Genomic DNA, 13,657 nt, shown 5'->3' on the forward strand with positions numbered 1-13,657 from the left:
GCGAAGAAAGGCGTAGTTTACCGTTTTTTTAACTTTGCGCACACTACCGTCGCTTCATACCAAACTTTTCCAAAAAAAGCTAAGCACTTGCATTCTCTCACAAGGAACAATGTGGCTTTCATTTGGCACCCAGAGCTAGACCGCGCTTTTTTCGACCTTGGGACAACGTGTTCAGACTCCTCTAATCCTAGGTCACTTCGACGAAGATGCCGACACTGAAGTTCGCACAGACACCAACAATGTCGGCCTCGGAGCCGTCCTTCTGCAGCGGCAAGAAGGTCAAGAAAGAGTGATCGTCTACGCTAGTCATGCCTTGCCATCGGCCTAGTTGAACTCGAATATTGAAAAAGAATTGCTCGCTATCATGTGGGCGATAGCCAAGTTTCGACCGTATTTGTAAGGCCATCCTTTCAAAGTAGTCAGTTGCCACCTTTCGTTGTGTTGGCTTATCGGTCTCAGACACCCCTCAGGCCGCGTCGCTGGATGGAGTCTCCGCCTTCAAAAGTTCGACGTTATTGTTGTCTATAAGTGGGGACGCAAGCACACAGATGCTGACTGTCTGCCCTGTGCTCCTGGAGAAACGACTCCGGCTGAACTAAGTGATGACGACTGTTTACTGCGTCTGACTTGGCGCAGCAACAGCGTGAAGACCTGCAGCTTCACCCGCTCATCGACTGTCTTGAAGGCCAGCAAGCACCCGCCACGCGCGTTGCGGCGCATAATCTCGCCAGTTTTTCTCCTCAACAACGTCTTGTACAAGCAAAGCTTTGACTTTAGCTCTCCAACCACTCTTCCGTTGTTGCCATCTGGGATGCGAGAAAGATCCTACGTGCCTTTCACGGCGAACCGCCTGCTGGACATTTGTGGTTCAAGCATACTCTTGCACGTATCCGCCACAAACGCTACTGGCCTAAGATGTCTCGCACCATCAAGCAGTACATTAAGACATACCCTGACTGCCAGAGGTGCAACACAGCGCCCACCAGACTAGCTGACTTGCTACAAGCTGTTGAACGACCCCAGGCACCCTTTACACAAGTCACAATGGACATGCTTCGGCCATTTCCCTAATCTTCAGCTGGCAGCCGATGGATAACAGTTGCGAGCGACTACCAGATTTCAGTGAAGGTACTAGGCGGTTTTTACCAGCACCGTGGTCTACGTGCTCGCCTTGTGCAGTTCTTGAGCTTCAGGGGGTGCGGCCCATGAAAGTAACTAGATCGCTGCTGCTGCTGCTTGCTTGCTTGCGTGCTTTGCTTGCTTGCTTGTTTGCTTGCTTTGCTTGCTTTGCTTGTTTTGCTTGTTTTGCTTGTTTTGCTTGCTTGCTTGCTTGCTTGCTTTGCTTCGCTTCGCTTCACTTTGCTTCGCTTCACTTCGCTTTTCTTGCTTGCTTGCTTTGCTTCGCTTGCTTTGCTTTGCTTGCTTTGCTTCGCTTGCTTTGGTTTGCTTGACTGCTTTGCTTGACTGCTTTGCTTCGCTTTGCTTGCTTGCTTGCTTGCTTTGCTTTGCTTGCTTTGCTTTGCTTGCTTTGCTTTGCTTGCTTTGCTTTGCTTTGGTTTGCTTTCCTTGCTTGCTTGCTTGCTTGCTTGCTTGCTTGCTTGCTTGCTTGCTCATCATCATCTCAGCCTACTAAGAGAAGCGCGCAAAAGCGATAAGCTCTGAAATGAGTTTTCGTTCATTTGGTTGTTAAAAGTGTTGGGTCAAACCAGTAATTTATATATTATTTTTGTTTGTCACTTTCTTGGTCTTTTTGGTTATTCATAAGTAGGTAACCAATAATTGTATTATTTTTCTACCCGTAAGGTTACTTTTGCAGGATGCCTGGTTGTTACAGGGTAATGGCTTGTTTTAGTTTCTTCAGACATTCATTGCGTTGGTTAAAAGGACTAAAGGCAGTTGAACTCTGGCTCACTAAGGCCCTCCACCCACACATTTGCTCAGAAGCAGTGAGAATAAAAATAAAAGAAAAAATGCGCAGCTTTATAGATTAAAACATGCAAACTGTTCTTCAGGAAGCAGACGTAACATCGCGAACAGGCATCTTAAATTGTGTAACAGAATCACAATAATGCCACAGCAATAACCAAAAACAAGAAGAAACGCGTACACCGCTGACAACATATTAAAGAGTACAAGATCACGCAAGCGTTATAGAAAGTGTAACATGATCATTCCAAGCAATGCATAACGTTTAGAGAATGTAGCAGGGTACAAAGGATACATAATTTTTCTAATGCAGGAACCTATTTTTGACGCAGTGCAAGAGATTAAGTACATTGTAACATTTTTCTTTAAATGGTGTATAGAACTACATTTTTAGTCAATAAGCTCGTGGCTATAACTATTGTTGCGCAGAAGGTTAGGTATTAGGTAGTGAAATGTTTGATTTCCGTAAACGGTTCTGAATAGCGGTATTCTAAATCGCTCGTGTCAGAGATCGTAGCAAACGTTAGTAGGGTAGCACTGAGTCATAAAACTACTCACGTCATTTCCACTTTCCTTGCGAATATATAAGGTGAGCTTAAGGTTATACAGTCGTTCAACAATAAATAAGTTAAGCTTGTCGAAAAATGGTGTAGTATTTTCAGTTGGTCCCAGATTTTCTATGCAGCAAACAGCTCTCTCTCGTGCAATTATTAACCTATCAAGGTTCATTCTTGATACCCCAGATTAAGAGACAAGAATGGCGATGAGAATGACCTAATGAGTAGTATAACTGGAGCTTTAGCCAGTTTGGTACCAGATACCTAAGTTAATATCAGACAGAAATTGATCTAGACATGCTGGCTTGTACTTTGTTGATTTGCGGGGTCCAACTGACGTTTTAATGAAAAAGTAAACCCAAGAATTTAAACAATGGGACGCGCTCGATGTCATTATTTTTAACACGAACAGAAATACTGTAATCTTCGCGCTTATTTCTGCCTTTCAATAAAATATATTTAGTTTTACTAAAGTTTCTATGTATCTGGTTACAGTAAAGCCAGCATGAAAGTGACATGAACCACTCGTTCGCAGCCTTTTCTAAATCTCTTAAACCGCTGCCAAAGAGAAACAAGCTGGTATCGTCCACATACAAAACTACAGAGCAAGTTGATGGTACGGGCATGTCGATAATTTATTTATCATCATTTATGTCGATAATAAAAAAAATTGTGGACCAAGTATACAACCTTCTGGTACACCGAATTTGAATGGCTGTAGCCCAGATTTATACCCGTGAAGAGACCTTTTACTGCAGCCTGTATGTTAAGTATCTGCGTATTAATTGTAGAGCTGCCGCTCGAATGCCATAACGTGGTAATTTTTCAAACAGTATATCATGCTTAACAGAGTCGAACGCTTTTCGGAAGTCTAAAGAAATTCCTAGGGTGAGCTCCTTGATATCAATATTCTTAGCTATTTTTTCTTTGATACTAAGTTGATTCCCGGGATTGTCTTTCGCGAAAGTCAAATTGGTCCTTGACAAGCAATCCATGCTCGTTAAGAAACTTGGTTAGTCTTGTTTTTAGTATGTGCTGTAAAACCTTTGAGAATAAGGGTAACACCGAAATCGTCCGTTATGTGTTAAGATCATTGATATGACCATCTTTATACAAGGCCGCAATTGTAGCTGTTTTCATACTAATAGGAAAAATGCCCTTTTGATAATGGTCCATTACAATAAAGTTGCAAAGGTGCTGATAAAAAGTGAGCAAAGAAAATAATTGGAGTAGATTTAATGTCATCGTTACTGAAGCAGTATCTTTATTTAGCTGCTTAAGTAAACAGTTATCTCCAATTCACTGGAAGGAGACAAATATGGAATTCCGAATAAAAGAGGGTATGTAGTTCTGACCATCTAGTGAGTGCTTGAAGATGAATATGCACCTGAAGATAAAATGTGGGAATTGAATTTATTCGATAAAGTCTCTTTACTGTATTCAACACCATTAGCAATTAGTGTACCATGGATGCTATTCTGTTGTTGCCCAATAAGCAATCGTACTGTGTTTCAATTTTTTGGGCGTCGTCAGAAACAGCAATAAACCTAATCTTGTAATATTCACATCGAGCTTTCTTGAGATTAGGATTTAAGTTGCTTTGAATTTTCTTATATTCACTAGAAGAGAGATATCTGTTAGATTAATTAATTGACGGTACATGATATCCCGGGCTCTTATTTTCTCAAATAACTATTTTGTTAGCCACGGTTTTTTATATTTATGTAATTTTTGTATAAGGCAAAGGAAAAGCTTCTTGATAGCAACCTTTTACTTTTTGTAGAAAGATGTATGAAATGCTTGCGTTTTCTTCCTCGTAAACATCCGACCAGTCGATACACTGGAACATCGAGTGAAAAGCAAAGACACATTTGATTAAAAGTACGATAAGAAACTGCGGTAATGCAAGTGGAGTGTATTTAGTTTTTTTGAAACAGGGAAGATACCCAATATATGTAAGTGGTCACTCAGATCGACTAAAGAATGCCATAAATAAGATCACTTTCGTTATGACTAATTACACACACATTAAGCAAAGTTTCACTCAATACTGTTATTCTTTTTGGCAAACGTATTACATTTGTACAAGAGAATGACACAATTATTTCTAGAAATTGACAAGATTGTTACGTGTCTGTTAGTAAATAAATGTTAAAATCGCCAACCAGGACAATGGGAGGCATTGCAGAGGACACATATCCAAGAACGGACGTAATGTATTCAAAGAACGGTTTTGCTTCACCAGAAGGTGAGTGATAAATTGAAATAATGATTGTTCCAGCACGCTTAACAACGATTGATTCATAATGCGCGGTAATAGGGGACATTCCGTCACGACATAATAGCCAATGTCATCCGTAATATAGAATGAAGTTCCTCCTACTTTACGACCTCATCTATAAATACCCTCAGACCTATAGCCCGAAAAGTGTACATCTTGAACATTCTCAAACCATGTTTCCGTAAATGCCATAAAGGTAGAGTATTCATAAAGGGATTCAAAAAATGCCTGTTTCACGTTTGTTGTTTCTCAAGCTTCTTTGAGCTTTTTCGAGAATTTGTGTGGAAACCTTTTGTGTTAGCGCTTCACTGCAAAGGCTATGTACTAGGAATTTAAAAGAAGAAACGCCGTGATGCATAATTTTAGTGAAGTCAGCCATCGAAAGCAGCAATCATAACAAGGAAAATTTTAAGCGGTGCAATCTTCTGGCTGCTCAACGAATCTTATCAAGATCAGCTTCGCAGTTGATGCGCACTGCCCGCTGGCCAGATGCCTTATGTATGAAAAGCTTTCCATTCTTTTGCCATGCGAACTCGTAGTGCATTTCCCGATCCTTTGCCTTAATCATGCTCAGAAGTTTCTTATTCTGCGGAGTTAAATTGGCTGTGAAATTTATTGCCAATTGAGCACCTGTAAGCTCATTTTTATTTGCCATCTATTCATCGCGCATGACACGTGATGTGACACGAACTAATATTACCGAGGTTTTGTAGGCTTGGCAGGCACTCTGTGTAAGATATCAAAGTCGATACGGGTCAACTCAGGAAGATCAAGTTTATTTGCCAGTTCATTCACCCTAGCGAGCAGGTCCTCGTTTTCAACAACTGGCAGTCCATGCATTTCTAGATTCTGTCTTCTACTGTATTGTTCGAGGACGGAGACTTGTTTTCTTTAATTAAGACACTTCCTGATTGTTCTTAGAGGATTTTACCATATCGACTCTTTTCCCAAGGCTTATAATTTCTGCAGATATGTTTTTTTATTGCTGCAAGTACCATGTTGTACTGTTCATACAAAGGCCTAATAGAGCATTCCATTTTTTCGACCGTTTCCATAATTCAAGAAAGGGCATCCACCGTAGTCCGAATTGCAGGTAACTGAATCAATTTTCGATTATTTAAATGAACACTTTCTCCAGTGCTTTTTTATGTCACAAGTTACCACTTGCACATTGAGTGCTGTGGGCAGCTAAGACAAGACATGTTCGAAATCTCCATGTTCTTTTGACGTGACATTATTAGCTTTGAGGGCAGTTTTTCTTATGCCCGAGCATGCTCACTAATGGTAAATGTGGTTCAATTCAGAATGCGTTGGATTTACACAATTATCTGGGAGCATCTCATTAAAAACCAAACTCTGACACTTCGGTTCACAGCCCAAAAGTCGTACTAGGGAGAACCCAGGCTTGCGTTGTCCTGAGTGCTAGTGTTCCTACGCGTATGTAGAAATGCAGTTTCAGTCAGTACGCGATGCGAACGGGCTAGATTTTAACTGTAACCGGTGCATGCTCGGGCGCGACTAGACCGTCTAGAGCAGTTGAAGGATATGATAAGTAACTCTAGTGAATCGTGAACTAAATAATTCTTTTTTCATCTCGGTTGCACTTGTGGTTGTAGGTTGTAAGCAGGTAAGGTTTATAGATGTCTTGTATTCTATGTATTTTCTATGTACTGCCCCCCCCCCCTTACTCAATGGCTCACTTTGAGGCCTGTAAGGTATTTTTAAATGAAATGAATAAAATAAAATAAGTGAGTCTGAAGGCTAGAAAAGGAACTCCAGAGCGAGCAGAAGCACATGAAGGTGGCAGAAGACAAGCTATGCAACGTTGATGTGAAGCTGAGGGTCGGAATCCCGCAAAACAATGGTGAACATTCAATGCAAGCAGCCCAAGCGCGGCCAGCTCTGAAGGGAGAGCAGGCAAGGAGGCCAAAACCAGCACACAGAGAAGCGGTGACGAACACATCTGTGATGGTGATTAGGGGGCTGCTACTGACGTGCCGGCCATAGCGGAAGACAACAAAGCGAAGGTTGAGGATTAGACAGGGCGCAAAGGCATCGCAGCCACTAGTACAACTTTCGGCAGCGAGGAGGAGGAAAAACGCCATGTTCTCTTTGTTTGGATTCAAGGAGGTGTAAAATGGAGAGGGTAAGGCCAGGCAAGCCAGCCAACATTAGCGCGCTTTCGGGAAAATAGATTAGGGAAGTGATACAGAAAGCCAAGCAAAACATGCGGGGCATAATGAAGTAGAAGAACCTAGTTGTGATAATCCGCGGAGAGATTGACGCTCATTTCTGCGGATCTAGCCTTATGTTGTCCTTCTTGTGTCTGTTAACAAAAAAACAACTTCACTCTAAATAACCAACTGGCCTTGACAGGTGGACGTCCTCCCTCAGTACAACTGGGAAATCAACGCGGCTTCCGGAATCTACCGTTAGCATTGGCGTGTCTATGCTTTCTCTAGACTTCTATCTAATCTAGAATACTACAGGTGAGAACACACGGCATAGTAGTGGGCACAGTGCATCACAATTTAGTGTCTCAGTTGATTTAGAGAGAATTGTGGAAGTTCACCCATACATTTCCATTTCTAATCTGTTTCAGCGAAAGCGAGTGCTAATATTTGTAAACCCAGCTGCATTTTTAAACACCAGTAGTAAGATGCTCTGACTATTGACTTGTGGCGAACACCAATGGCATTCTCGCCGCAGTCCCCTTCTATGTCATTGTTTCAGTCGGGCACCTTCGAACTCGCCACAGTGACGTTTGATCGCCCTAGGTGTAGTTTGGCTATGTTCAGCCGGCCGTGAAGGAAGCAGTGCAGAAATATTGCGATACTTCATTGATTGGTTTGCGCTCCGGTCACCTCCTGCCACCCGTTTCCATGAGCTGTGCGTATGATTTTGCAGTTCGCCCAAGTTCCCGTTCTGGACGAGATCGCGGCCGGAACGAGCGAAGACTGCTTGCACCTAAACGTGTGGACGCCGAGTATCTTGCGTTGCTCGACAGGCTGCCAACAAAAGCCCGTGATAGTGTTTTTCTACGGGCGGGATTTCGAGCACGGCTTCAGCGACTACCAATACTACGACGGCACTACGCTTTCCGGCTTCTCTGATGTCGTGGTGGTAGTACCCAGCTACAGGCTGGGCGTGTTCGGGTTTCTCAATGCGAACACGACAGATGCGCCGGGAAACGTGGGCCTGCTCGACCAGCAACTAGCTCTCTCCTGGGTTTACAATAATATCGCCTCCTTCAATGGCGATCCAAACAACGTGAGTGCTCTTCTTTTTCCACTTTGTTTATTCATCACAGGAAACAATAAGTGCGAATATCTACACTCAATCAGGATCCGCAGGTAAAGTAAAATTGTCTTACCTGTAAGCGCGCTATCTCAATACCTGATGTTGAAGCATCCATCATTCGTTACAGAGATCGATGCACAAGGGAGATGGCCGCAGTGGGCACTTGTGTAAAAGCAATTTTCTGAATAGGTGTCTGGATGTGGGTGTGGCATGCACGTCTATGAGCAAGTATTTATGCAATATTTTGAAATCGATGGCCCAAAAAGAAATTCGCCGACGATGACAGTACTCTCTAATGCGAGATTGAGTGCAGCCATACAGGTGTTTTCAATTCGCGTGTCAATATTTCGTATTATGATTATATAGGTACACGGTTTATATCAGGAAGGGAACGCTCTGAGTAGCATAACTGGTGCGGAGCATCTGTATCCTGCTGTGGCATGCTGTAAACCAAGAAAAGCAGGGCGCGAGTGCCTTGCTAATCGGGATGTAGCGACAGGCAGTGCGTAAATGACGCGTGAGCGCCATTCACAGCAGCCGCCGCATACAGACCTCCGCTTATGGAGCGCTTTGTTTCCGTACAGATGACGCGCACTAGCCTGGTGCCCTATCGTAGAATCGTCGCCACACGACCTGTCTTGCGCAGCACTACGCTTACCTTGTCACGCTTTCGTTCCACCATCGACAAGAGTGGCCCTTTGTCGCAGGGAAATTGTGTCACTAGTGTCAGTGGCGACAACACTAAAGGGACCATAACGCCCAGCCTTACTCGTAGCCTCTGGCCATCGCCCATTGCAGCAAGTGATCCCTGTCACAAGCGCTGATGCCGCGGACTGACCTTAGCCGCTGACACCGTGAACTAGCGTAGCCCTCCCCACCTAATGATACCCCGGCCACCCCTCGGAAGATTGCCCACATTGTTGTTGACGTTGTGGCCGCCCGCAACTCCGTGCATGCTCCCCCTGGCTTCCCTTCACTCCTCCTCCGCTTTCCGCCTCAAGCCTGTTTGAGATGATGAGAATTTCGACGCACCCGAAGTGCAATTTCCGTCGCTTGCGACGAAAATCGCAGTCGCAGTGCCGGCCACCAATTTTCCGCTGATACCACCCAGTTGGTCGCACAGTCGCAGCCATCGCTGCGATTTTCCATTGAAATTGCGCCAAGAGATATTTCGCGCATTGGTTTCGGAAATGGCGTCTCGATCAACAAGTGAGATGCGCGGCGCCGTGGGCTGCCGAATTTGGTACGTAGGCGAAGGGAGATTAAAAACTTGTACGCCAGGTTCCATTCTCCCATGTCTATGCATTTTTTCACGCACTGCGCAGCAAATGAAGTGCATTTTCACGTTTGCGTCATACAGCTTTGCGAGTTGTAATACAATGAGGTGTTCTATCCCCACTACACAATATGGCGTTTTGGGGTCATCGCAATTTTATTTTCTTGAGTAGCGTACAAAAATTGCGCGTAAGGGAACTTACATAATTTCAGCCGCAAGGGCAAGCGACAAGATAGCTAAGCACGGTAAGTGTCAATGTTCTGCTGAACGCGGTACCGTTCAGTTGCCTTTATTGCATGTTTTCAAGCGTGCATTTCCCGATGAATCTTGAAAGGTTAAATAAGGGAAGTAACCCTTATTAAATTTGACATGGCAAAGTTGCCGGCTATCGTAACGAATTCGCTACCAAGGCATTAACTCTGTGACTTGAAGTAACAACGTTGTCGATTTGTTTTCGAATATTTCATGCACGTTAAGTTGCATCTCTTCTTTGGACAATCTTTTTTCCTGCACTGAGACCAATAAACCTTGAATATGTTGTAGAATTTTCATCCTTACTGCATCTGTATTAAGATTTAGTTTAAACGGTAATTTCCTGTATAGTTAGTAAACTATTGTCTTGCTATAGTGGCACAGTGACAACGCACCCTTCTGAGCCGCCATATAAAGGTCGGGCAACAATGTGAAAAGAAGGCGAACAGCCTCTTCTTGCATAGACGAAACAGTAGAAGACGGCACGTTTAAGAAGAGGAAATGAAAACCATGCAGCGAAGTCAGTCAATTGCATCCCTTCCTGTGCATCTTTGAATCTTTCAAGTATAAATGGCTCTCGCACGTCCACAGCTAATCAAGTGTGCAGAAACAGCCATGCCTTACATGTTTCTAATAACAGTTTCTAATAAGTTGGCGATCGCATTTATAGTATATAAACCCATATAACGATATCTGCATTATTACTACCTTTATAAGTAATAAAGCACCATGCTGCTTGCAAGAGCATACCAAGCTGTGATTTTAAAAGAAAGTCCTGCATTTCAGCCTAACACAATATGCAATATATTCAATGAAGAACACAAAGTGCTTTTTTGCAAGGGCACGCGTATTGCAAGTTTTACATACTGCCAAGAAAAAAAAACAAATCTGTAGACAACGAAATCGTTCAATTGGTTCGCCTGCCACTGTGGCTATACCATTATGCTTCTAACTCAACGTGCGGGGCTGAATTGCCAGCCATGGCAGTCGCATTTCGATAAGAGTCATAGATGAAAAGAAAAGCTATTACGCTTAGATTTAGTTCATCGTCATTTATTGAACCCTTACATTTTGCAAGACTATATATTGCAAAATGGGGTCATGCATTTGCAAAATTTAACAAGTAATACTAACACCACTCGAAAGCGAAGGACACAATTGTAAAACGAGCATCTTTCCTGATGTTTTGAATGTGTAAACATTCATTTCATCAATATGTGTTGTTCAACAGCACTGCACAAATAAGTACGATCAGGCAAAGTAAGCTCTCTATCAGGTAGCTGGCTCCACAGATGTACAAATGTCAAAAAACATGAATGCTCATACGTCATGCACACAGCACAAACAAAACTTCTTCAAGATTTGTTCCTTCTAGCAGATATGAGTGGGCCATAAGCAACAGAAACTTTGTTAGAACGCATTGTGTAATATCGCTTATGAAAGAATGAAGAGAGTGAAGAGGATTTTAATAATGTACCTCATGCTACTCCTATAGGAGGGACAATGAGCAAAAAACATGGTGGTAGAGCACGTAAGTTGAACTGTAACTTTTGAAAGAAAAAATTGCAGGGCAGAGTTGGTGGTACATTTCGCCCACCCACACCAATAACAGAGACATACTACAAGATGTACTACAGTCTAACCGTATGAAGTTATTTCTTTTCATTTTCCTACATATTCTTAGATTGTTGTTTCCGCTATGAGAAAAGGAGCAGCCATCGCCATTTTAAGATGACTACGTCTCTTTCTTTTATTTTGATTTCAATATTTTTTTATTTTCAGGCATCTAAATTAATAGAAATAAAATCCTGAGCCCACACCATATAAATATAGCAGGCAAATGACAATATAGAAATAACAGAATCGGGACTGGCGAAAAAAAAATTTAAGAAAAAAAAAGAAAAGGAAAAAAAAACATCACCATCAATATGTATTGAATAATTGCGTTGCTACACTGGTACAAACCTGAACACAAAGAACCAATTTTTTTATGAATGGTTTTAGTATTTACGCAAAGCATGTAGGTCTTTAAATATTATTGTTTTTTAGATATATTATCCTTCTTCATTTCGTTTTTCTTTCCCTTTCATTTGTTTGTGGCCAGGCTGTGGGTTTGGTGAGTTCCCTCTTTTGTAGGGGGCGGAGGGTTTGAGCTGACGGTGGGAGTGGTGGCAGGTTGAGTGTTGGAGTTTCGTAGGGAAAGTTTCCTTGTGAGAGAGTTCAAATTGTGGAAGCTTAGCTGCCCTTATTGGGTGCTTTATTAGAGGATTTTTACAATTGGAAAGGTCTTTAGGTGTCATGCATTTGCATCTACAGAGCACTTTTTATTTAAAGGTACATCGCAGGCTTTGGTCCAAGCATTGAGTGATAGGGGATTATACTATAAAATAGGTGATGAGCATGAAAAAGAGCAAAAAAAGTAACAGTAAGCAGAACAAAAGAATGCATCATTATACAGTCTCAGTTCGTAAAATGTGCATATAAGCGCTCACGGAAATGTTCGCGGTTAGTGATTGAAACAATGGCATCTAGAAGATCGTCCCAAAGTGGGATGGCATGTGGCAAATCCGAAGAATTTGAAGCTTTAGTTTTACAAAATATGCGTTTGATGCTGAGGTGATTATGAAGGCGCGTCGATGTACGTGATGGTTTTTCAAGTGGCAGGGGGATGGCGTTACGCTGTTAATATTTTTGTGTATTATTTATTATTTATTGATTTCTTATTTAGCAATACTGTACGCCTTTTACAGGCTCATACAGGAGTGGGTCACAATCAAAACAACAAAACATTGTTGGTCAAAACAGAAGAAAGCAACGAAACACGTCAATTATTACAATTCAAAGATATAACACGCAAAGAAAACGACAGACCAAAGCAATTATTAGAAGGCATATAATACAGGGAAGGGTTAAGAGCTACGAACAATTCAGATGTGGTGGCAAACGGCCAAAACACAGTTGCGCAACACAACGTTGTGGCGAAGCAGTACATAATCGGAAACAGACCTAATCATAAAGAAGTGCACGTATCTTGGTTGCAAATACTTCGATAGAGTCAACATGTGCAATTGGTTCCGGCAGACGGTTCCAGGCTTCAATTGCAGATGGAAAAAACGAATATTTAAATGTGCTGCAACGCGCAGAAAACTGTCTGATGCACTTACGGTGATTTCTTCTTTCCGAATGTTGGAAGGGTGGCTTAGTGTACTTTGTTTAATCTATTTTTATGTGCCCGTGATAAAGAAGGAAAAGAAACTTCATGGCAGCGATACGCCGTCCTGATATTAGAGTCGGGATATTTGCTTGTTCACGTAAAACAGTGACGCTGTCGTACGGCGAGTATCTGGAATAAATGAAACGGAGTGCCATGCGCTGTATTCTGTCAAGTTTATCAATGATGTAAGACTGCTGCGGGGACCATACAATGCTGGCATGCTCATGTATTGGCTGAACGAGGGTTTTGTACGCAGTTAATTTGACATCGGATGGTGCTGTTGCCAATTTCCGACGTAAGAAATTGAGCTGCTTAAATGCCTTTGCACATGTGATGTCAATGTGAGTGTCCCATTTGAGCGAGCTCGAGAATGGCACACCCAAATATTTTACAGTATCTGATCTTCTTATAGCTCTGCCTCTTATGTTGTAAGTGAACATGTCAGGTACCTTTTTATGTGTAAAAGTGATGCATGCTGTTTTACTGACGTTGAACTTCACTCCCTACCTATCACACCAATTGGCAATGCCGTTTAGTGAGATGTTTAGTTTAATTTGATCATCCACAGACCGAACAGTTGTGTAGACAACACAATCATCCGCAAAAAGACGTACGGTTACGTCAGGCTCAACACATGACGGGATGTCGTTGACATACACAAGAAAGAGCAATGGCCCCAGCATGGACCCCTGTGGCACACCAGAAGAGACTTCAAGGCTCTCTGACTCATGGTTGTTTACTGATACATATTGTGATCTGAGTGAGAGGTAAGATGCTATCCACGCAACAGTGGTAGATGCAATGCCAATAAGTTTAAATTTTTCGATCAGTTCACAGTGAGGCACGCGATC

The 13,657-nt window shown here is 42.4% G+C and overlaps 1 protein-coding gene across 5 annotated transcripts in view; it reads left to right on the top strand.

Annotated features, from left to right (window-relative positions):
• LOC139054626 (acetylcholinesterase-1-like) overlaps positions 1-13,657 on the top strand; it is a 1,099,423-nt gene that overhangs the window by 737,615 nt on the left and 348,151 nt on the right. For all 5 annotated transcript variants that reach the window (XM_070531932.1, XM_070531935.1, XM_070531939.1 and 2 more), the window contains one exon: positions 7,672-8,034. In XM_070531932.1, coding sequence (XP_070388033.1) covers positions 7,672-8,034 — 363 coding nt within the window. The remainder of the gene's footprint in view (positions 1-7,671; positions 8,035-13,657) is intronic.

The sequence above is a fragment of the Dermacentor albipictus genome, chromosome 1 (genome assembly GCF_038994185.2).
Source record: "Dermacentor albipictus isolate Rhodes 1998 colony chromosome 1, USDA_Dalb.pri_finalv2, whole genome shotgun sequence".
Taxonomy (NCBI): Eukaryota; Metazoa; Arthropoda; class Arachnida; order Ixodida; family Ixodidae; genus Dermacentor; species Dermacentor albipictus.